The following is a 25,936-nucleotide window of genomic DNA, read 5'->3' as shown; positions in this document are numbered from 1 at the left end:
TGCTTCCTGTATAGCACCAACTCCTATCACAGGTAAAGTGACACCAAATGCGATCTTCCTGGGACAACAGCCAGCTATATCTGAATGGAAAACTGTAAAGACAAGTTTATTACTTGAATCACAGTGTATATATGGGCATAGCTGTTCTGCGGTGGTTACTGGGCTGCTTTCAAACTGATAAGCAGGTGCAGCGCAGAACACCTGCAGGTTATCTACACTGAGCCATAGACTTCTGTTATTACCTGCAAGTTTAGTGCGCTTTTAGAAAGTACACCACACCTGCAGGATATAATAGAAGTCTATGGCAAAGTACAGCTAACCTGCAGGAAAGTCACAGGTGAACTTGTCTGCGCCCTCTGTGTGGGTAAACCACAGCGCATCAGTGTGAAAACCTTAGGCCCCATTGACACCATTGGTCTGACCCTCCGTTCACCTCTATCGAGCCGCAGATGTACCCCACTTACCTCCAATCTGATCCGTCACCTTCTATCTGGGCAGATGGGATCCAAGGGTCCGTAGAGTGGGTTGTATCCGTGTCGGCTCTGCATATGCACAGAGGACATGGAACTGTCATCCTTCTGCTCTACTCATTGTGACCCGTGACCGGTTGCCAAGTCGCTTAAGTAGCCCTCGCTCTTCAAAAGGTTGGGCACCCTTGGTGTATAGATTTAATAGTATTTTAAGTTTGTGATTTCTAGTTTTCCCAATAAAAGTAATTAACATTGAAAAATCATATTTTTTGCCTACTTTTACAAAACAGATCAAAATGTGCAACCTCTAAATATTATCCAACCTTCTTGAAATTTAGCATATATATCTTTTACATCACTCAGACTCTGGGCGTAAGTAAAGTCTGCAAAAATTATACAGTTTATTTTTTTCCATTAGAAAATGAAACACCCTACAGTATATATACTTTTATTATAGTGTCTTCCACTTCCAGCCTCCCTGCAGTTTTCACTGTTCTCTGATCCAGGGAGATCTAGACCACAAAACTGCTGAGCCGCCTGTGCACATTTTTTTTGTTGGACCCACACATGCGCAGTAACTCTGCATTCAGTGCTGTAGAGAATTTGTACTCTTCTGTAGCAAGAATGGCAAACTCACAATAGAATTGAATAGAGCTTGTACTGTGTGTTTGTGTGTCCAGCTCAGATGATTTTGGCAAGTGGCTCATTCGCTTTCTGGGCAATAGCCGTCCTGTACTAGTGAGCTAAAAGTTGAAATTGCTGAAGTTACAAGAATATGCCTTAAAAGCAAGTGAGTTTCTGTTCTCCTGGTACAATGGCCTGTGATTTAGGATGCTGGGCCCTCCAGTGCATTTAAAGATACTTTTCTGTATGTGTAGTTAGAGCTATATACAGTATACTTTCTGGTGGATATAAATATCATAGATGGTTTTATCTTATGGTATATTAATTCAATATGTTCTCTGTATGTTCCACCTGTGGCTTCTTCCTTGCCCTTTTTTCTCCAGACCCTGTCTGGTTACATGACCCCTGTAGGAAACGAGATGACAAGCTTGCCAGAAATAAGGCGTGTGAGTAAATCCTTGTTTAGTAGTCCCTCCCTGGCATGCCATATATATCTGCATGCCCACTTCAGTGCTATCACCCATAGGCTACTACACGGTTTTCACTTGGTCTTGTAAATATGCTAATTTCTTAAAATTGATTTCATTATTGAGGGCTTACTGTGTGATTATGAATATAATTCCTCCTAAAGGAAAGACCTGTAAAAGCTTTTATTAAAGTGTGTTTCCACCTATACTAAAATGGCATGCAGATCTTTTGGTGAATTCATTGCATGATAATTTCGCTTTATTGAAAACATCAACATATAGTGACTCATTTTTCAGTGTAAATATTGAATAATTTTTTCTGTAGGTATACTTTCTTAACAAAAAAAATGTATTATGCCTCTTTTAAGCTAGTAGGAAACCAAATCAAGAACTTATTCCTGCCAGAGTGTGCGTAGAATATGCCACTAGCCGGAGATAATTGGCATTGTTTACCAAGAAGTCCTTGTAAATATTACTAGTCCCAGGAATTTGCTGATGTACTTTATGGAACATGATGTGTACACCACTAGACCCCAGTGGTTTCCAACTTTTTATTTTACTTAATGACACCACAATGAAACTTCAGATGTTTGTGATGTACAGTATTATACAGTCAGTCACAATACTCAAATTCTTGCATTTAACAGAGGATGCTGGAATTCTTTACCAGGGAGTGAGCTGGGTATTTCACCAGACCCTGAAAGTGGATACTGTATTTACAGTGCATCTAAACTTAGGAACATTAATTTTATAACATGCACCGTTACGTAGTAGGTGAGGTTGAAAAAAGACACAAGTCCATCAGTAGCTTACCAATCCCTAGATGTGGTGGATGGATTTGTTTTAGTTCTAGTCCTTTTCACCTGGTAATGCCTGAAAGTAACACACATCTTGTTTTAGGGTAACGCTGGCTGCACACTGTATTGTATCTATGGAGGAACAGGGTTTTCAACCAAAGACAAGAAGTGTGTTAAGGACTACAGAACACTCCCCTGTCTCATCGCCTCTAAAACATAGGTGGGAGGTGTTCTGTAATCCACAGAGAGAACATGAGAAGTGAGAGTACATAAAGGTCTGGCTTTCAGTTATGATCAACAGGTATTCTTTTGCAATTATTAAGCAGTTATAACAAAGCCATTTTCAATGGTATATTTAACAAACCCAAATGGAGCAAATAAGAGAAGTTTATTCGGAAATGGTTCTAAAGGCTCAAAGATTTTTACCTTCACTAGTACTTACCGGAGTCCGATCTTTCTCTAGCGCTGTGTACGAGAGCCTTGGCTTTCTGGGGACTCTTCCTTCTCATTGGCTGAGACAGCAATGGGCGCCATTGGCTCCCGCTGCTGTCAATCACAGCCCGTGAGACAATGAGAAGAGAGAGGAGCAGGGCTGAGCTGCAGCTCTAAGTGTGAATAGACACGCACAGCAGCGATCTGGGAACAAGCCTGTCTAGGTGTCCCCGTAGCATGCTGCTTGCTCTGGGGGGGCACTCGGCAGGGAGGAGAGGCCAGAAGTGCTGACGGGCAACCTGGGAAGAGTAGGATAGGGGCTGCTCTGTGCAAAACCATTACACAGAGCAAGTATATAGAACTTGTTTATTATTTTGATGCACAAAAATGGAAGCCTTGATATCACTTAAAGGTTTACATTAACATTTTAGATAAGCAAGCTTCATAGTTGGGCTATAGATTCATGTCTTGCTGCTACTAGGCAAATACTGGGTGTAATGTATGTTTACGCCTAAATACATGGTTATAGTTTAGAAACAGTAATGCTTTCAAAAACCTACTGTACACAATTGTTGGCTCTTAACTTTGAAAATAAGATTTCCAGTCCTTCCCCTTTCTAAAAGGATTTATTGTAGAACTAAAGCTTGCCATAAATCATGGGTTGCTGGAAAGAAAATTGCTCAATTCCCCTATCTACACAGTCAGTGTTGATGGGGGAATCCCTTACACAGAGCTGTTGTGTACTCCCAGCGGGGCAAGCTGTCCCTGCCGCTGCCAATAATCTTATGAAAAAAATCAACAGGTTGGTTATAACCAATTCCATCGATCAACAGGGGTACAATACATTGTTTTGAACCATGGTTTAGTAAGGTAATCTTAAGAGCTTATTGGTCTATTTTTTTCAGACTGGGTACAAATTGTTTAACATAGAGAGAAAAACGTAGACTTGTTTGGGTGGGGGACCTGTTTTTGAAAGTGGAGTATCCCAGTAAAGAATCCTCAGTGAGAACTGTAAAGGAAGTATTATCTCTCACTATTGTAGTTTATTTGGATAAACTGTCATGTAAAAGCTAAGACCACAGTCAGTTATTTTTAAGGGGGTTTTGTGCATTTTTTTTATTATTACCAGGGCAAAATAAAAAAAAAAAATGTCAGGCAGCTGTATATCTAACAGACTGCATATTAATATTTTGTATTCTCATTTTGAAAGCGGATGAGAGTTTTTTAAAGTTTTATATACAGTGCCTTGCGAAAGTATTCGGCCCCCTTGAACTTTTCAACCTTTTGCTACATTTCAGGCTTCAAACATAAAAATATAACATTTTTATTTTTTGTGAAGAATCACCAACATATGGGACACAATTGTGAAGTCGAACGAAATCTATTGGATTTTTGAAACTTTTTTAACTAATAAAAAAATGAAAAGTGGGGCGTGCAAAATTATTCGGCCCCCTTGCGTTAATACTTTGTAGAGCCACCTTTTGCTGCGATTACAGCTGCAAGTCGCTTGGGGTATGTCTCTATCAGTTTTGCACATCGAGAGACTGAAATTCTTGCCCATTCTTCCTTGCAAAACAGCTGGAGCTCAGTGAGGTTGGATGGAGAGCGTTTGTGAACAGCAGTTTTCAGCTCTTTCCACAGATTCTCGATTGGATTCAGGTCTGGACTTTGACTTGGCCATTCTAACACCTGGATACGTTTATTTGTGAACCATTCCTTTGTAGATTTTGCTGTATGTTTGGGATCATTGTCTTGTTGGAAGATAAATCTCCGTCCCAGTTTCAGGTCTTTTGCAGACTCCAACAGGTTTTCATCCAGAATGGTCCTGTATTTGGCTGCATCCATCTTCCCTGTCCCTGCTGAAAAAAAGCAGGCCCAAACCATGATGCTGCCACCACTATGTTTGACAGTGGGGATGGTGTGTTGAGGGTGATGAGCTGTGTTGCTTTTACGCCAAACATATCGTTTTGCATTGTGGGCAAAAAGTTCGATTTTGGTTTCATCTGACCAGAGCACCTTCTTCCACATGTTTGGTGTGTCTCCCAGGTGGCTTGTGGCGAACTTTACACAAGACTTTTTATGGATATCTTTGAGAAATGGCTTTCTTCTTGCCACTCTTCCATAAAGGCCTGATTTGTGCAGTTTACGACTGATTGTTGTCCTATGGACAGACTCTCCCACCTCAGCTGTAGTTCTCTGCAGTTCATCCAGAGTGATCATGGGCCTCTTGGCTGCATCTCTGATCAGTCTTCTCCTTGTCTGAGCTGAAAGTTTAGAGGGACGGCCAGGTCTTGGTAGATTTGCAGTGGTCTGATACTCCTTCCATTTCAAAATGATCGCTTGCACAGTGCTCCTTGGGATGTTTAAAGCTTGGGAAATCTTTTTGTATCCAAATCCGGCTTTAAACTTATCCACAACAGTATTACGGACCTGCCTGGTGTGTTCCTTGGTCTTCATGATGCTCTCTGCGCTTTCAACAGAACCCTGAGACTATCACAGAGCAGGTGCATTTATACAGAGACTTGATTACACACAGGTGGATTCTATTTATCGCCATCAGTCATTTAGGACAACATTGGATCATTCAGAGATCCTCGCTGAACTTCTGGAGTGAGTTTGCTGCACTGAAAGTAAAGGGGCTGAATAATTTTGCACGCACCACTTTTCAGTTTTTTATTTGCTAAAAAAGTTTAAAATATCCAATAGATTTCGTTCCACTTCACAATTGTGTCCCACTTGTTGGTGATTCTTCACCAAAAATTAAAATTTTATATCTTTGACTCACTCAGGTTGAACTGGATGGACTGGTCTTCAACCTTACGATGAAAAAAATAAATAAATATATATATATGTATATATATATTTTATTTTATTTTATACATAGCCCAGGCTGAAATGACCAGATCGGAGCAGTTATTCATGAGTAAGGATGAGTTCAGGCATGTTCGCAAGCTGCACATGCAGAGCCGACCAGGAAGTCGGCGCTGCGTTATCACAAGCAGTGAAACATTGCCCCGATGCGCGGCTGCAGAGATCGGGAAATGTCTCACTGCTTGTGATAAGCGCTGTGCAGTGCCAACTTCCTGGCGGCTCTGCATGTACAGCTTGCGAACATGACGGAGCTCATCCTTATTCATCAGATGGCTCAGTCTGTTTTATTCAGACAAACGACAGACCAGAAAAAAAAACAGAGTTCTTTGTCATGTATTAAAAGCAGGGCCGTCTTTAATACTGATTTGGACCCTGGGCAAAAATTCTCTTGCCCCCCCCACCTGCTCTGAGACATACAATAAATAATAGCTAGACAAAGTCAGTTTACTGTATCAGATCAGGCAGCAATTGTGATTGGTTGTCAGCGGTTACAGCATATCATTACTGCTTACTGACTGGTTGCTAGAGGTTACAGCACACATTACGGCTCACTGATTAGTTGCTAGAGGTTACAGCAAATTTCTGCTTGTGAATTGGTTGCTAGAGATTACTGTACAGTAATACTTCTCACTGATTGGTTGCTAGAGGTTATAGCACACCATCTCTTCACTGCAGGGGAGCATGATATACATATGACTGCCGCCTTTATTTACATATCAATGCCGTGGGAAGCAGCTATTTACTTAGTAATGCCGCTTCTGTTTACATATGAATGCCGGTTATTTACATGTAAACACACGGTCTGCAGGTAAATCATCTGTACACAACAATAGGGCAGAGCTGGGCAGCATTAGTACCAACACTTCACACTGAGATATCGGGACACAGAACAGGGCTAAAACTTCAAAGGAAAAGGGAATTTAAACTGGGATAGTTGGCAAGTATGAGGCAGCTGCCCCCTTTGCCCTTCCTTAAAGACGGCCCTGATTAAACGTTTATTCATAAAACCGAGATTGGCTATAGTGAAAAGGAAAAGAAATGGTTTAAAAACGAAAGTTTACTCAAAACATTAAGGTTTTCCTTTAAAAGGCAACTGGCTTACAGGAATACTAAAGCTGGCAATACACTGATTAAAATCTGAGAGAAAGCTGTAGATAAATCCACGCACAGGAGAAAAGATGAGAAAAATCAAAAAATCTTAAAGATTAAAATCTGTCTGAATCAGCAGGGTACGGCTGAATTTTGGTCAGTGTGTGGATTCCCCCTCTTTTCTGTCAGCTTGAGTGCCCTTTTTAATTTATTTGAGCACCATATGCTCTTGCCCCATGTGTCAAAACATCCACCATACTAAGGTTCTGTAGAATGAGGTTAGCAATTTTACGTGTTATATTTTCACCTTGGTTATAATCATTTATGTCCTCTTTCTGTTTCTTAGGCCGCGTACACACGGGCGGATTGTCTGCCCAACTAAGTTCGTCAGACAATCCGACAGACAGTCCGTTCAACTTTTGAATGAACGGACTTGACCACACACGATGAACAGACAGTCCGCTGAAAACTTGCGCGATGACGTGTACAGCACGTACGACGGGACTAGAAAAACGACGTCCAATACACTGCAATGCAACCTTCGGCCGTGTAAATCCTTTCTGAGCATGCGCCATACTTAGTCCGTCCAACTTGCCTACACATGAGCGGACTGTCCGCTGAAACCAAGTTTGGACGGACAAAACCAAGTTTGGACGGACAAAATTACGGAAATTCCGAAAGACTAAGTCCGTCAGACTGTCCGCTGAAAAAGTCCGCTGAAGCCCACACACGAGCGGATTGTCTGCTGAAACACGGACTAAGTTGGGCAGACAATCCGCCCGTTTGTACGCGGCCTTATAATACTCCCGGAAAATAACCAGTGGGCAGTCATAGAGTAATTTTAAATGGTTTGAATAGGGATGTGGACCACCAAGGCAGTGGGTTATGAGATGTGTGTCATAATTTCATGTAAACAATCACCCTGCATGGTTTTAGAGCATTTTTCTTCTCTTTAGAAAGGCTACATTATGTTGAAGCGCATGCTTGTGTTAGCCATGTAAGACTTTTTAAATGGACTTTATTAGAAGGGCAATGGCGATTGTATTACAAGGATCTTCAAAGTTATGAGGTCACAAATATAGCTTACACGCTATATTTGCTGTTTTTTACCCTCGATACATGTATAAATTTAGCAGCAGAGCATACTAAATGTAATTACAGTTTGGTAATGAAAAGTAATGTGTTCTCCTCTTAGGACAGTTCAAGCTCTGTTGGATCTGGAGACTTTACTGGGGTAAAGGAACTAGATGAAATAAGTCAGGAGATTGCCCAGCTGCAGAGGTATGTGTATAAAATTGTAGCGGTTCTGATTACCACTGCTAGATTTTGACTGCATTATTCCTTAATTGTTTACTAATTTGTACTTTTTTCATTTCACACAAAAATAGGCGCTCATGAAAAAAATGTATCTGTGGAAAGCTGACACTAAGGGCTCGTTCACACCAATACGTGCATGAAAACTGATGGGAAAACCGACATCAGTTTCGCATCAGTTAAGTTCCTTATTCACACCAATGTTGATGTCATGCCTGTTTTTTTCTCTTGCAGAAAAAACCTGCACGTGATACCAGTGTGAACAGGGCACACAGGATTCCGTTAACTTCAACATTGCTGTGAATAGCGCACATAACTGACGTGCATGGAAACCAATATAGGTTTTCCCCAACAGTTTTAATGTACATATGGTGTGAATGAGCCTCTAAAGTGGTTGTAAAAGCAATTTTTTTTCTTTGAAATAAAAAAAAGTGTTCTCAGTGTTGTTTTTGGCCACTTAAAGCTATGATATGTAAACTCTGCAGATCAGTGAGGGAAAAGAAGGCAGCAGTAGTAAAGAGAGAAGTACTGGCAGCGTGTGGTCACTGGAGTCTGGATCGGGGACAGAGATGAGGGAAGATACATCACTGACAAGCACTGGGGACATCCCACCAGGAAGCATGCTGTCAGAATAATGTCTCCAGGTGTCTGGCAGGCAGAAACCTGGGTACATGATACAAAAACTGGACTGTCTGGGTAAATACCATACAGATGGCAACCCTAGCTATCCGCTCCTCCTCCTGCTGAGAGGGCATGCATGAGGTGCCCTGCTCCCTCCTCACAGATTGACTGACAGAAGCAGGAGCCTATGGCTTCCACTGCTGCATGTGTCTCTTGTGGGAACAGGAAAGGTGGAGTGCAGGGCCACAGCCAGGACAGCATTGGATCGTGAGAGGAGGCAGGTAAGTGTTTGGGGGGGGCGGACAAGTAGTGCAAAATTATTTTTAACCATTATGCTGAGAGTGCATTGAGGTGAAAAAAACTTTTCGACTGAAGAACTATTAATATTTTTATGTCAAGGCCTCTTCTCCACATTGCCACTTCCTTCACTACTCCCTTTTAACTTTCTCACTTCCTTCACTACTTACTTTTAACTTTCTCTCTTCCTTGGTTAATGTTTTCAGGGGGCACAGATATGACAGACACAAATTAACTTTAAAGTATAATAATTCATATTCTGCATTTAAACGACAAATTAGGAACATGTTACATGTTACACCCGTATTTAGGGTGAAACATGTAACATGTTCCAACAGGTGCAGCTTTAACACCTAACCCCCCCCCCCCCCCTTCCAGTGACAGCAAGCAAAGTTCTTCTCCGGGCACCCACTGTCGCAGTTTGAAAACAAGGAGGCTGTGCGGATTCCACTCACCTAGCTGCATCATTCAGAGTTCTGTGAATGGGAAAATACAAGTACTGAAATCCTTTGCGGCTGTTGGCATGTAGTTCTCCATTAACTACCATGGTGCTGTTAAGCGCTCTGGTAGTTCATTGTCTCCTCTTGTCACTGTGTATCTGCCACCCCGTAGAAGGTACAAGCAGACAAATACACTGACAAGTTTGCAGGAGTTCTGCATAGCACCCTTGCAATGCTTTCTAGGCTCCAATTTTTTTTTTAAAAATGCACATTTTCTTTTACCTGCAAAAAGATGTGCATTTATTTTTTTATACATGAACTTATGCTTTAAAGAGGTTGTAAAGTCTCTCTCTCTTTTGTTTATTTATATATATATATATATATATATATATATATATATATAAATAACATGCTTATTATCATTATTATTATTATGCTTAATATCTGCTCTGTTGCGATCTGATCTTTTCTTTTGTTGTGCCCTGCCAGCACTCCCGCTTGCTTCCCTTCTTGTTGCACCCCCATATGATTCCTCTTCCTAGGGGGCCGCACCTGTAAGCTCACTACTGTGTTGGGCTCTGTTTGTCCATTGAAACACCCCCTGCTTATTCCTCTCTGGCTTTAATTGACATTAGCCAATGGCTCTCGCTTCCTCAGCCAAGCCTGTGGGAGAGGGGAGAGAGCCACAACAGTCAGGCACAGCACTAGATCGAGTGAGGGCTCAGATATGTATTTGGGTGGGAGTGGAGTGATGGGGCAATGTTACTAGGACATTTTTTACCTTAATGCAGAGAATGCATTAAGGTTTAAAAAAGAAAAAAAAAAAAGTCTAGCCTTTACAATTACTTCAAACACAAAAACAAAACTGTTGTGGCTTCCATCGTTTTGTGTTTTTTGGGGTTTTTTTGTGATTGGTCAGTAACTCACTTTGTCTTAAGGTGTCTCCAAGCCACTAGAGGAGTGATGGAGATATGTTTGGACAGCAGTATGATCAGTTTGGGGAAAGGGTAGTGTTGGGTGCACTAGCAGATTTGTAAGGACTTGACTAACAAAATTATGCCGAACTCCAGATAACACTCTTTAAGCAGTTACAGCAACATTTTTTTATTTTTATTTTTTTCATTTTGGTGTTAACGTTTTACATAAATGAATAAAAGCTGACCATTGCAAGCACCCCGGGTAAATGGTTTGTCTCAACCACCTAACTGCCACTGCATCCTTTCCTGCTTTCAAAATTTTGCAGTTTACTGCTTAAAATACCTTTTGTTCGTTTTTTTTAATTGGTTGACTAATTCTTTCAGCAGTATCCATATGTTTTGAAATCTACTTCTTTTTTTGTTTGTTTTTTTTTTTTTGTTTTTTTAAATAAAAGGGACACGGGGGACCTCTAGGATATATGGCCAGGGCATAGGAGATTGGGCACTACAGTAAATTGTTGTGTCACAGTGAGCTATGCTTTCTGAACACTGGTCACACGGTAATAGCTTGATTACACAAAGTGGTAGACATTGTCAATACATTTATTCATTTTTTTTTTTATCTTGTTGCTGGAGTGTGCAAATTTGTCATTTTTTTATAAGTAAAATAAATGGACACATTGCCTATATATACAAGAATATAAAAGTGTAAGCACACACATATTCAATGATTTTGGTAAATTGCAGTATTTACAGATTAAAATAAACAGAAGGCAGACAGCTGAGTTTGTAATTTCTTTGTCTTACAGAGAAAAATATGCTCTTGAGCAGGACATCAGAGAGAAAGAGGAGGCCATAAGGCACAAGACCACAGAGGTACAGGTATGTAAGAACTTGACAGAAGCCTTTCTGGTGTTCCCACAATGGTATTGTCTAACAATGCTTAAGTTGCATACTCCTCCCAGTCCCTGGGAGGTTATTGCAATGGCATCATAATGAAAATGCATAAGGAAAAGCCACGTTCTACTCTTACACAGTGACAAGAGTAAGGATGGCCATACATTATACACTTTTTTTTTTTATATTAAATTTCCTTTAAATTGTATTTTTTACTGTTCTATGATGGGGTCTTTGTTACTAAACGAATGTTCCTGATGAGAATGTTGAAATCACGACTTTGACAACATGTACTATAGTCTTAAGAATGTAAGACTCGTTTAGACCCTCAATGTTCTATGTAACTGTATGTTATAAACCTTTACAATAAAAACAAAGGAAACAAAGTTTCCTTTAAATGTACCTTCTGCAATGTAATGCAGGGCCTGACTGATTGCAGAAAATTTTTAAGTGTTTTTAGGTTTGACCTCATATTATATGGTTTTGGTAAATTTAAGGCTGGGTTCACATATATGCAAATTGGATGCATTTTTAACCGCATCCAATTTGCATAACATGTGAATGTGAACGACTTTCAATGCAGCCGGCTTCACACATGTGCAATGGGCGGCGGTGCGGTTTTAGAAAAGGTCCTGTGCCTTTTTTGATTTAGTTCAGATACGGTTTCAGGTAAAAATTTGCACCTGAATCAAACTGGTGAACAGAATTGCACTGAAACCGTGGCCGCAAACATGTGAACCAAGCCTTAAAGAAAATCATACAAGAAAATTGTATAATGTATTGCCAGCCAAGGTACAACAGCAAGACACAGGGTGGTCTTATTGTATCAACAAGGTCTCTCATAGGCAGAAAAAATTAAGGAAGACAATTATTTTCAGATGTGCTGTCCAAACTCTTCTTCAGAAGCACAAAGAAACCAGCAACACTGAATGCAGTGGTCAACCAAGGAATATTAGTGCAGTAGATAAAAAACATACTGACTTCCCTTGCAATATCAAGTGACCATCAGCTGATTCCTGACAAAACACATTGGAACCATGGTACACTCTTCTAGACTCTGGAAAGGTCTTTTCAGAAGTGCCCTTCATTGAAGACTTGCGACTAAAAAATTCCACACCTCTGACACACAAACAAGGCACCAACTTGTCTATGCAGAAAATCCCATGAACTAGTGTGCAGAAAATGGCAAAAGGTGCTCTAGACAAATAAGAATATAACCGAAATGTTCTCTGAAGGGCTGGAGAGCGGTAGAAGAATGAGTGTCTGCAGACGACAGTGAAGCATGGTGGAGGTTCCTTCCAGGTTTGGCAGGTCCTTAACCACTTTAGTCCGGAAGGTTTTACCCCCTTCCTGACCAGAGCACTTTTATAATTTGGCATTGTGCTACTTTAACTGGTAATTGCGCAGTGGTGCAATGCTGTACCCAAACAAAATTTGCATCCTTTTTTCCCCCACAAATAGAGCTTTCTTTTCTTACATCAGGGAACACAGAGCCATGGTAATAACTATGTGGGTTATATCGGCGTATCAGGTGCTAGACACTGGCACGCCCATTAAGTCGTGAACTTCCCCCATATAACCCCTCCCATTACTGGGAGTCCTCAGTTTTGTTCACCATTGTCTAAGGTGTTGGGCACATGTAAGTATGTGTTGTACTGAGCTCCACGGGCAGTAATCCTTGAGGAGAGCCAGCCATCCTGACCAGATTCATTCTGATGTCTCTGTAATGGACTAAATTAATCTGAAGACACAAGGTTTTGCTTGCGAATGCTTTGAGAGCTGGGCCCTGGGATCCAGTACTTTTTGGTAGTAAGGCCAATAAAAGTTTACTGGCAGGGTCTTCTCACAGGTCCAGTATTGCGGGATTACCTGGGTATACCCCTGTTCCTGAAGGTTTCCTTTCAAGGTCTCGGAGCCTACCATGAAGGGCAAAGATTGTTTTTTGTTTTGTTTTTTTTAACTGACAAACCCTGCTGCGAGGAAAGGTAGGGGAGATAATCTCTCCTTCCATCCATATGTTGTCATGTCATGTCTATGTGTCACCACTGGAGGCTGTATTGAGCACTCACCATTCTGACGCTGGAAACTGCAGAAGTGCCACTCTCCATTCCGTTCAACCCAGCTCAGGCCCTCAGGTATGAAGGGGGTTCTGATCACTTCCTGGGCCCCCAGATTGGCGATTTTGATCTTTTGAATGCCAGCTGCCTCTTTTTCTTTAAAAAAATAAAAAATTAATTTTTTGGGCAAGTCGCAGTCGCTCGCTGAGCGGAGGATTTACTCCCAGCCGCCGCCCGCTATGATTGCTGGTACTGCCTCTGCTTTGTACTGTAAACTATGAGTGACAAAGTGACCAAGAACGCCTCTAAGGGTTCTAAGGAGTTAATGGTATACAACAAACTAAAAACCCTTCCAAAAGAATGTCTTCCTCCCCGGGAGGTAAAAAGAAAAATACGGCCAGTCAGATGAGCCGTCAAGGGGAGAACACTTCTGTCCCTGTGTATTTCATACAAATAGGTTTTTCTTGTACCATTTAAAAGATTATTGCTATGATGTCTCTCCATAGTAGGACTAAACATAGCAGATTCCCATCTAGTCCTCTGGGGCCTTTTTGTTGAGGTGCAGGAGGGTAGGGATCAGGAAGATCTTCCCAAATATTGGAAGATACTTATTTTCCCTCTTCGGAGGATCCTAACAGGGAGGGAGTAGCCTGCACAAGTCAGGTGTTTGTCTACTCTCTTACTTAACCCTTTTGTTGCCTGCCACAGGCTCTTGAGGTATCTACCTCTTATAGGGTTCATTGGAACCTCCCCCACCTGGGGATGTTTTTTTCCTATTCATGCATAGCTTATGTATTCTGAATGGGAACATTTCTATGAAAGAAAGAAATGGGGGGTTCCAGCTATTAATGCTGCAATCACCTTAGTGAGCAGAGTTTCACATGTCCAGTGGATCATGAACTGATGTTAAAGGATCCAGCAAGTTAAGGTTGGATTTACCTTTTAAAGACTAGATGTCTTTTGCAGTTCTGGCTGCAATTGGAGTAGCTCAGTCCATCAACCCTTTAACGCCTGCTCCACTATTTTGGTGGATCACATTTTGAGTCACGCCAATGCATTGGAATGTGGACTCCAAGGGGTTAAGGAACAGGTGTGAGATACCTGAAAGTTCTGCCTGATCAGCAGGCCTGGCAAAGGGCTGGTGTATTTGACGCACTGTGTCTCACAGATGCTATGAAGGACTCAATCGTTTAAGCCCTATGTCTTATACTTGGACTAGTACATGGCTGAGATATTGATCAGCCGAAGCACCAGGTGAAAACCCTTAGCCAGTCTGTGTCCCTTCCTGGGGTATGACTATTTAGAGTGGTCAAGTACATCCAAAAGGGGTAAAGCTCTCTTTACCAATAAAGGAGGTTAAAACAGTTCTCCTTTAATCATGCAGCTTCTTCTATGCCTGGGGTATCTGTCTTTAGGCGGTCTCGACAGGAGCAGCACCAGGATCTTGGGGCAGAAAGCCCATGAAGCAGAATGCTAAGGCCTTCTCATGAAGGAGCACCCCCACTCGTTTTGAGTGAGGGGAAAGGTCCTGCGATTCTCAATCTGGCAGGAACAATGTTAAGAGCAGAGTGATTTCTGCAAAAAAAAATTTTTTTTCTCTAGGTTACATCTAGGGTTTCAAGAGCCTGGATGGCCCAGTCGGTTTTCAATCTGAGGGTCCGGTGTTCGGGTCCTGTTTGGGTGCTGCCTGTGGAGTCCTTGGGGCTGCTGATGCGGCAGTATTTATGCAAGAGTGTCCGTCTCCTCAAAGAATGTTCCTTAGGTTCCAGAGAAAAAAAAATAAAAAGAAATAAGAGAAGCATCTCTTTCTGGTCTCTGGATCAGCTGTTATCCCAGTCGGTGATATCAGAGATTCCCTTAGTGGAACAGGGTTTTTTGGCTCAAACCTTTTAAGGTCCCAGGGTCCCAAGGGCCAAGCAGAAAGGTAAGACCCACTCTAGATCTCGGAGATCTGAATCCGCAATTAAACATCCGATCCTTTCATAATTCGATCAGCTGTGTCCATCCTGCAAGGAGGGGAGTTGCATATCTCCATATGCCAAAGTTTCCCGCTTACCGGAAATCTCTGCGGTTTGAAATATAAAATTATTATTTTTTATCAATCATGGCACTGCCATTTGGCTTAGCCACAGCATGAGTGTTCTGAAAGATTCTGGCACCTCCTTTAGCCAGGTTAAAGGCTCAAGGCATAGCGGTCCTATCCCATTAGAAGATCTACCTTGAATAGATCATTCAGTCTCAGGTCTAAAACCAGAGTCTGATCTCAGCTGTAGATAGTTGAAATCTCCAGGTTGGATTCTCAGCCTATGAAGATTCTCCTTAAAACCATCAAGGAGGCTACTTGGGGGCTGGTTATAGATACCATACAGAAGAAGGTATTCTTACCCCAGGCGTGAATCGGATCCATTGTAGGACTAATTCAACTTCTCAGGAAAGGAAAATTCCTTAATTTTGGCTGCAGGAGATTTCTAGGGGAAATTGGTGGTCAAAGACTGCTTCAAGACTCCATCCTGTCGGTCTGGAATAAAGAAGATTCAGCCCTTGTTAGTTTTCAATATGCTTGGCTCCCGACATAGCTCAGAGCCTAAATTGGTGGTTGTTATCCAGCAGGAGGGAAAATCTTTCTCCTGCAAGGTGTTAACAGATGCCAGCCTTCCAGGCTGGGAAGCAGCCCTGGAGGAAGATTATGTCCAGGGGAGATGGTCCAGGTTAGAGGACCTTGCCTATCAACTTTGTTGGAAGTTTTCAGGCAGTACATCTGGCCATAGAATCTTAGTGGTCAGATTATGGGACTGTCCTGACAGGATTCAGTCTGACAGAGCCATGGCGGTGGCTTAAATCAATCACTAGCGAGGCACGGGAAGTCGTGCAACCCAAAAAAGAGGGGAATAATGGTCTAGCTTTGGCAGAACATAACACTCCTTGCCTAGCGGCAATTTTAATATTTCAGGTGTACTACTTGAGACGCCAACAATTATTTCTGGGAGAATGATCTCTTCACCCCGACATCTTCCTAGCAATATGTCAGATGGGATACTCCGGACATGGACCTATTCACGTCCAGATTCATTAAGAAGGTTGACAACTTTGTTAGACAAGGGGTCCGCTAGCAGGCAGAACAGATGCATTCGTCGTCCCAGGGGATCAGTTTTCACTGATCTATGCTTTTCCTCCATTTCTGCTACTTCCGTGCCTTCTCCGCAGGATTAAGAAGGACAAGAAGAGGTGATTCTGGTGACCCCAGCCGGGTCCCAGAAGATCTTAATTTATCAAGATCATAAAGATGGCAGGAGTCCTTTGGACTCTGCCATTATAGCCAGACCTTCTTGCACAAGGTCCGGTACTTCATCCTACTTTACGGACAAGGAGTTTAACAGGTTTGACTGTTAAATCCCACTCTATAAAAGATCATGGGTGATCTCCTTCAGTAGTGTCTACTTTGACTAATGCCAGGAAGCCGGCTTCCAGAATCACTTACTATAGAATCTGGAAGGCATAGGTTTCTTGGTATGGATCCAGGGGTTGGCACCCCAGGAAGTATGTCAATAGGCAGGATTCCTGCATATGGGATCTGAAATGAAGCTGACCTTGACTTTTATCAAGAGTCAGATCCAGGCCAGGCCGTGTTGATGTCTTTTTTCTACGGCCTCTTGCTTCCCACTCTTGGTGCGTAGCTTATTCAGGGGGTAACACTGTTTATTCCCCCTATCAAGGCACCTCTAAATCCTTAGGATTTAAAATTGGTCTTGTCGGCTTTGTTAAATCAGCCATTTGAACCTTACGAGAAATTCTCTTGGTTCTTTGACAAGAAAGATAATCTTCTTTTGCTTGTCATTTCTTTTGCTAGAAGAGCATTGGAACGAACGGCTCCGTCTTGTAAGAGCCATATTTCATCATGCACAAGGATGAGGTGGTTTTATGTCCTCATCCTGAATTCTTACCAAAGATGGTAACAGGTTTTCATTTAAACCAAGATCTTATTCTTCCTTCTTTCTCCCCAGAAGCCTAAAATCTGGGGAAGAGAAAGCACTACAGTCTCTTGATGTAGTAAGAGCGATCAGAATCTATTTAAGGGTGACCCCTCAGGTTTGCAAAACACAGATTTTGTTTGTACTGCCAGAGGGTCCAAGATATGGACAGGCAGCGTCAAGATCCACTATTTTCCAAATGGATTTGTCAAGTGATTGATCAAGCTTCAGCTTAAAGAATAAAATTCTTCCTTCTCATATTAACAGCACACTCATCCAGGGTGATTAGTGCCTCTTGAGTGGTGCATTATCATGGCTCAGATCTGTACTGCAACTTGGTCTTTTGGTTCAGACGTTTATCCGATTTTTTTCAAATCGATATTAAAGGTCATGAGGATATTGCCTTTGGGCACAGCATTCACTGCAGGCTGCAGTATGAGTCCACTGACCTCCTGTTTCCTTGATTCTGTCTCCCCCTTTAGTTGCCATTGCTATGGGGCATCCCACATAGTTATTACTATGGCTCTGTGTCCCCTGATGTAAGAAAATAAAATAGGATTTTTAAAACGGCTTACCTGTAAAAATTATTTTCTTTGATGTACATCAGGGAACACAGAGGTCCCTCCCTTCTTCTTCTTATACACTTTGATTGCTTGGCTACAAAACGGAGGACTCCCAGTAATGGGGGGGGTTATATGGGGAAGTTCACACCTTAAGGGGCGTGCCAGTGTCCAGCACCTGATAGGCTGATATAACCCACATAGTTATTACTATGGCTCTGTGTCCCCTGTTGTACATCAAAGAAAAGTATTTTACAGGTAAGCTGTTTTAAAAATCCTATTTTCTTTTGTGGTATTTTGATCACCTCTGCGGTTTTTATTTGTTGCGATATAAATGAAAAAAGACCAAAATATTTTCTACTTTTTGCTACTTAAAAAAAAATACAATAAACTCAATTTTAGTCATGCATTTAGGCCAAAAAGCATTGAGCCACATGTCTCTGGTAAAAAAAAACTTTGATTAATATTTATTTTTTGGTTTGCGCAAAAGTTATAGAATCTACAAACTAGGGTACATTTTCTGGAATTTACGCAGCTAAAATGGTGCTAAAATGTGCAGGGCAGTACAAAACCCCTCCAAATGACCCCATTTTGGAAAGTAGACACCCCAAGGAATTTGCTGAGAGTCTTGTTGAGCACATTGAATAGTTTATTTTTTTGTTATAAGTGATTGAAAAATGACAGAAAAAATGTACACAAAGTTCTCATTGAATTGATATATGGCTCAAACATGCCATCGGCATATGTGAAATGACACCCCAAAATACAGTCTGCTGCTTCTCCTGAGTACGAGGATACCACATGTGTGGGACTTTATGGGAGCCTAGCCACGTACAGGACCCGAAAACCATTCAACGCCTTCAGGATTTCTAAGGGTGTAAATTTTAGATTTCACTCTTCACTACCTATCACAGTTTCAGAGGCCATGAAATGCCCAGATAGCACAAAACTTCCCCAAATGACCTAATTTTGGAAAATTGGCTCCACAGGCTATTTGCTGAGATGTATGTTGAGTATTTTACAGATCTCACTTTTTGTCACAAAGCTTGGAAATAAAAAAATACATTTTCCTTTTCTTTCTAAATTTTCAAAAACAAATGAGAGCTGCAAAATACTCACAATGCCTCTTAGCAAATATCTTGTGGTGTCTACTTTCCAAAATTGGGTCATTTGGTGGGTTTTGTGCTATCTGGACATTTCAGGGCCTCCGTAATTGATAGGTAGTAAGAAGTGAAATCCATTTTACACCCTTAGAAATTCCGGAAGGCAGTAATTGTTTTTCGGGGGCCTGTACGTGGCTAGGCTCCCAAAAAGTCCCACACATGTGGTATCCCCGTATTCAAGAGGAGCAGCAGAATGTATTTTGGGGTGTAATTTCACATATGCCCATGGCGTGTTTGAGCAATATATAATTTAGTGAGACCTTTGTGGGTGGGAGAAATGTATTGTAATTTTCCGAAACTTTCCAAAATGGGGTAATGGGGGGGGGGGGGGGGCTGATTGTGCTATCTGGGCATTTCATGGCCTCCGAAACGATGTAAGGTTGTGAAGAGTGAAATCAAAAATTTACGCCCTTAGAAAGCCTGAAAGGCAGTGATTGGTTTTTCGGGGTCCTGTACGCAGCTAGGCTCCCAAAAAGTCTCACATGTGGTATCCCCATACTCAGGAGGAGCAGCAGAATGTATTCTGGGGTGTAATTTCACATATGCCCATGGCGTGTTTGAGAAATATATAATTTAGTGGGAACTTTGTAATTTTCCCAAAAATTGTGGCAAAATATAAAATATTCCATGGACGCAACATACCTATCAGCAAATAGCTTGGGGTGTCTACTTTCCAAAAAGGGGTCATTTGAGGGTTTTTGACCTGTCCTGGTATTTTATGCACAACATTAGAGCTTGTGTCACACATCACCCACTCTTCTAACCACAAGACAAAGCCCTTTCTGATGTATTTTGTTTACATGAAAAAATACTTTTATTTAGTTAGTAATTTACATTGAACCCCCAAACATTATATCTTTTTTAAACAGGCCCTACAGATTAAAATGGTGGGCTTTGCAATTTTCAAACGCATTTTTTGTGGGAAAAAAAACACTTTTTTTTTAATGTACTAAAACACACTATATTGCCCGAATGTTTTGTAAAATATAAAGGACGATCCTATGCCGAGTACATGGATACCAAACACTTATTACGTATGACACAAGACCGACGCGCAAGCACGGGGGGCAGTTCTTCTTCCTCCTTTTTTTTTTTTTCTCTAAGGGAGGTGTATGGTGCGTGCGCGGGTGTTAGTGCTACTGGCACTAATCTGGTGCTGCCTGGGGCGACACCTTTTCCCGACGGCCCTGGCCGTTGGTTGTCGGGGTCTGCTGGTGGGAGCCAGATCCTGGCCCCCCACCCTGTGTGAGTGAGTATGGGGTCCATTGTACCCCTACCCGTTCACCTTAAAAAAAAAAGTGTTAAAAATAAAACACAGCACACATGGTGTTAAATTGATTTATTAAGGCAGCTCCGGCGTCTCTTCTGACTTCTTCTGACCTCTCCGGGTCTTCTCCGCTGATGTCTTTTAGCCCTCTTCGGGTCTTCGCTCTCTCTCCGGTTCTTCTCCCGCTGTCTTCTGCCTCTGCCGGGTCTTCTCCGCTATCTTCTTGCTCGTTTGCTGGGTCTTCTCTGCTGTCTTCTCCCTCCGTTCTTCTTCTGATATTGACTCAACGCTCTCTCCTGCTCTAATGCCGGGTGCGTGGTGTGCCACTACTTATATAGGCATGGGGCAGGGTCACTGTGAAGACTTCCTCCAGAGACCCCATGCCTATATAACAGTGGTCATCAACCCTGTCTTCAGGGCCCACTAACAGGCCAGGTTTTAAGTATTACCTTGGGGAGATGCAGACTAGAATACTGCAATCACTGAGCAGCAAATGATATCACCTGTGATGTATTTCAGTTATCTTGCAAACCTGGCCTGTTAGGGGGCCCTGACAGGGTTGATGACCACTGCTATATAAGTAGTGGCATACCACTTACCCATCATTAGAGTGGGAGAGGGTGTCGCGTCAACATCGAAAGAAGAACAGAGTGAGAAGACAGTGGAAAAGATCGGACAAAAGAGCGAGAAGACAGCGGATAGGGGAGAAGAACCAACAGAGGCAGAAGAAGTCAGCGGAGGACACAGAGGAGCCGGAGAGGGGAGAACAGATCAGAAGAGATGCCGAAGCTGCCTAATAAGTTACTTTAAAAACACGTGTAATGTGTGTGTTATTTTTTTACACTTTTTTTTTTTGTTTAGGTGAATGGGTAGGGGTACAATGTACCCCATACTCATTCACATAGGGTGGGGGCTGGGATCTGGGGGCCCCCTTGTTAAAAGGGGCTTCCAGATTCCGATAAGCCCTCCCACCCGCAGACCCCGACAACCAATGGCCAGGGTTGTTGGGAAGAGGCCCTTGTCCTTATCAACAAGGTGCTCGCTCATCCCCACCCCCTTTCCTGATCTGCCAGGCTGCGTGCTCGGATAAGGGTCTAGTGTGGATTTTGGGGGGGGGGGGGGCCCATGCCATTTTGCCGTTGTAGAAGTAGCAAACACTTTAATCATAAAAGCATGTTAACATTTTAGATGTAGTAAATGAGCGTTGAACACATTAAAAACTGAGCATGGATGTGGTCATCATCAAGTCCATCAAGCTGAGGCACTGTAACCACTAGCGGCCAGGAAGCAGTGCAGAGCGAGGTCTGGAGCGCAGGCGGAGAGAGATGATGTCATAAGTGGGCGCGACAGATTTCGTGAGCGTGCGGGCTGAGATCGCATGACGGCCGCGCTCTTGCATCAAGCGAATGGGACAAATGCAGAGACTGGTATATAAGGGCCATGCACTCAGACCACATGCTCTGGAAGCCAGTTGCGCTCATTTATTACATCTAAAATGTTAGTTGTCTGTATTAACATGCTTTTATGATTAAAGTGTTTGCTACTTCTACACCCAGAGGTGCCTCTTCCTTTGCTTCTTTCTACAGACTGGAACATGGTTTCTGTCCCTTTCTGACGGCAGCCCTGGATTAGGAGCTCCTGGTTTTGATTGCCTAACTTGTCCCCGTCTCATTGGATGGAAGTTTTATAATTATATGGATTTTATATAACATGGACTCTTATTTATATGATTGAATTTATGTTGTCGATTGTTGAGAGATCCATGTCATTTGACATTGTGGAAAATCTTTGATCCTGTCTTTGCGCATTTACTTATACACTTATACGTTTACTTATAAACAGCATTTTTTACACCTGACTATAACTTTTGCACAGTAATGTAGTTCTGCTTTAAGCCTAATGTTGACACTCAGCCTTTTTATTTAACCTGTTACACTTTATTTAACCCATTACACTGAAAACATGGCTTATATTTATAAATCTAAACTATATACATATTTTATTGACCATACATTGCTGTTTTGTTTATCAACCTACACATAATTTTGAGTTCTCCGGTGACCTGATTCATACCCCATGATCTGTGTGTTTGTGTATGCGCGTGTGTGTGTATATATATTAAAGTAGCATGAGCATGATTTAGGGTCAGTTCACACCACATGCAGTTCCGTGCTGTTTTGTGTGCTTTTTTTTTCTGCACAAAATGCATGCACAGTGTTTTCCATGTATTCCAATGGCTCTAGTTCACACCATGCAGTCAGTTTCCATTTAGTTTCTGCACCGGAAACTGAGTGCATGGTGTGAACTAGAGCCATTGGATTAAATGGAAAACACTGTGCATGCATTTTTAGCGCAGAAAAAAAAGCACACGGAACTGCGTCTGGTGTGAACTAGCACTTAAAGTGTCAAGAAAATTAATTCAGCAACTACATCCCTGCTCCTTTTATTTCCAATTCAAAGTGGAAATGGAGTCGTGTTCAGAGCCTAAACAGCTTCTATAGAACACATGAGGTACTAAGTCTTGATTTAACAAAACAAAGGGACATTCATTCTTTGTTCGCATACATTACAGTACATGTTTAAATTGTCCAACTGCCTTTTTTAAGCAAGAGTTTTCTGTTAATATACAGTGGGGGCGGAAAGTATTTAGACCCCCTTAAATTTTTCACTCTTTGTTATATTACAGCCATTTGCTAAAATCATTTAAGTTCATTTTTTTTCCTCATTAAAGTACACGCAGCACCCCATATTTACAGAAAAACACAGCACTGTTGACATTTTTGTAGATTTATTAAAAAAGAAAAACTGAAATATCACATGGTCCTAAGTATTTAGACCCTTTGCTGTGCCACTCATATATTTAACTCAGATACTGTCCATTTCTTCTGATCATCCTTGAAATGGTTCTAAACCTTCATTTGAGTCCAGCTGTGTTTGATTATACTGATTGGACTTGATTAGGAAAGCCACACACCTGTCTATATAAGACCTTACAGCTCACAGTGCATGTCAGAGCAAATGAGAATCACGAGGTCAAAGGATCTGCCTGAAGAGCTCAGAGACAGAATTGTGGCAAAGCACAGATCTGGCCAAGGTTACAAAAACAATTCTGCTGCACTTAAGGTTCCTATGAGCACAGTGGCCTCCATAATCCTTAAATGGAAGATGTTTGGGACAATCAGAACCCTTTGTAGAGCTGGCCGCCGAACTGAGCTATCGGGGAGAAGAGCCTTGGCGAGAGAGGTAAAGAAGAACCCAAAGATCACTGTGGCTGAGCTCCAGAGATGCAGTCGAAGATGGGAGAAAGTTGTAGAAAGTCAGACATCACTGCAGCCCTCCACCAGTCAGGGCTTTATGGCAGAGTGGCCCAACGGAAACATCTCCTCAGTGCTAGATACATGAAAGCCCGCATGGAGTTTGCTAAAAAAAATAAAAAATAAAAAAAACACATGAAGGACTCCAAGATGGTGAGAAATAAGATTCTTTGGTCTGATGAGACCAAGATAGAACTTTTTGGCCTTAATTCTAAGCGGTATGAGTGGAGAAAACCAGACACCGCTCATCACCTGTCCAATACAGTCCCAACAGTGAAGCATGGTGGTGGCAGCATCATGCTGTGGGGGTGTTTTTCAGCTGCATGGGTTTCTGGGTACTCCCGTTTCCTCCCACACTCCAAAGACATGCTGGTAGGTGATTGGCTCGTGCCTAAATCGGCCCTAGTATGTGTATGTATGAATGTGAGTTAGGGACCTTCAGTTGTAAGCCCCTTTAGGGCAGGGACTGAATGTACTATATATATAAATTGCTGGTACTATATAAGTGTTTGTGTGTGTGTGTATATATATATATATATATGAGACAGATAAATTGTTTCAGAACTTTTTCCACCTTTTTAAGTGACCTATAAACTGTACATCTCATTTGAACAACAATGTGAGATATTTTAGGCAGAGGGAAGTAAAAATAAAAAATAAAATATGGTTGCATAAGTGTGCACACTCTTAAACTAATACTTTGTTGAAGCACCTTTTGATTTTATTACAGCACTTTTGGATATGATTCTATCTATCTAACTCTTCTTTGCAAAAACACTCCAAATCAGATTGCGAGGGCATCCCCTATGCACATCCCTCTTCAGATCACCCCACAAATTTTCAATTGGATTCATGTCTGGGCTTTAGCTGGGCCATTCCAAAACTTTTAATCTTGTGATGCCATTCCTTGATTTGGATGTATGCTTTAAGTTGTTGGCATGTTGAAAGATGAAGTACCATTTCATGTTCAGTTTTCTAGCGGAAGATTGAGGGTTTTGTGCCAATATTGACTGTTTTTTTGGAATTGTTCATAAATCCCTCTACCTTGACCAAGGCCCCTGTTCCAGCTGAAGAAAAACAGCCCCAACACATGATGCTGCCATCACCATGCTTCACTATTTTTTTTTTTGGTGATGTGCAGCGTAATTTTTGCACCAAACATATCTTTTTTTAATTATGGTGAAAAAGTTCATCCCTGGTTTCATCAGACCATAACACATTTTCCCACATGCTTTTGGGAGACTTTGCGTGTTTTTGCAAAATTAAGCTGGGCTTGGATGTTTTTCTTCATAATAAAAGACTTCTGTCGTGCCATTCTACCCATAGCCCAGACATATGAAGAATACGGGAGATTGTTGTCACATGTACCACACTGCCAGTACTTCTCATCTTTTCATCACTTTTGGAGGGACATCCAGTTCTTGGTAATGTCACTGTTGTGCCATATTTTCTCCACTTGATGAATGTCTTCGCTGTGTTCCATGGTATATCTAATGCCTTGGAAATGGTTTTTGTACCTTTCTTCTGATTGATACCTTTTAACAATGAGATCCCTCTGATGCTTTGGAAAAACTCTGTGGACCATGGCCTTTGCTGTAGGATTACACAACAAAAGACAACAAAATATTGGGACTTTTTAGGTGCTGAAACCTCCTCCTAGAATGATTGATCTTACAACATGACATTTAAAATTCCATTTTATTTAAGTTCTAAATGGTTAAAACTATGTCTATACCAAATAGACATAAGAAACAAAAATTGTTTTACAGCATAACTCTAAAAAAGGACAGACTTCCCCCTTTCCAAAGTGTAGTAGTTAGTCTATAAACATATATGTACGCAATCATGGATAGCCATGGCAGACACCTTTACACACGTGAGGCGACGCATCATTGACTATGGAAAATTTTGTATTTTTCATTTGGAAATCGGGATCCCAGAATCTGGAGGAAGGGTGGAGAGGCATTGAATCCGAGTTGCATGAGGTCCAGTGTGAAGTTTCTACAGTCGGTAATGATTTGGGGAACCATGTCATCTGCTGGTGTTGTTTTATCAAGTCCAAAGTTAGCGCTGCCCTCTACCAGCAAATTCTAGAGCATATCCTTGGCTGACCAGCTTTATAGAGATGCTGATTTTATTTTCCTGCAGCACCTACCCACACTGCCAAAAGTATCAATACTTGTTTTAAAGTGGTTGTAAACCCTTACAACCAACTTTGACCTAAAGGTAAGCCTAAATTAAGGCTTACCTGTAGGTCCAAGAAATATCTCCTAAACCTACATGGTTTAGGAGTTATTTGGCGAAAGACAGGCACCACTGTCTACGGAGCATGCACCGTAGACAGCAGCGCGCGGGCGCACTGAGCGCGCCG

The 25,936-nt window shown here is 41.8% G+C and overlaps 1 protein-coding gene across 5 annotated transcripts in view; it reads left to right on the top strand.

The window, feature by feature from the left end:
* The window catches only part of EPS15L1 (epidermal growth factor receptor pathway substrate 15 like 1), a 302,041-nt gene that overhangs the window by 115,990 nt on the left and 160,115 nt on the right, over positions 1-25,936 (top strand). For 4 of the 5 annotated variants that reach the window (XM_077475483.1, XM_077475480.1, XM_077475485.1 and 1 more), the window contains 3 exons: positions 1,478-1,540; positions 7,946-8,031; positions 11,149-11,221. In XM_077475483.1, coding sequence (XP_077331609.1) covers positions 1,478-1,540; positions 7,946-8,031; positions 11,149-11,221 — 222 coding nt within the window. The remainder of the gene's footprint in view (positions 1-1,477; positions 1,541-7,945; positions 8,032-11,148; positions 11,222-25,936) is intronic. The other variant, XM_077475481.1, reaches the window with a different exon arrangement.

The sequence above is a fragment of the Lithobates pipiens genome, unplaced genomic scaffold (genome assembly GCF_037356315.1).
Source record: "Lithobates pipiens isolate NorthernLeopardFrog02 unplaced genomic scaffold, aLitPip1_a1.2 Scaffold_13, whole genome shotgun sequence".
Taxonomy (NCBI): Eukaryota; Metazoa; Chordata; class Amphibia; order Anura; family Ranidae; genus Lithobates; species Lithobates pipiens.
Note: the sequence above shows the minus strand (reverse complement) of the source record. Positions and strands in the feature narration are given on the sequence as shown.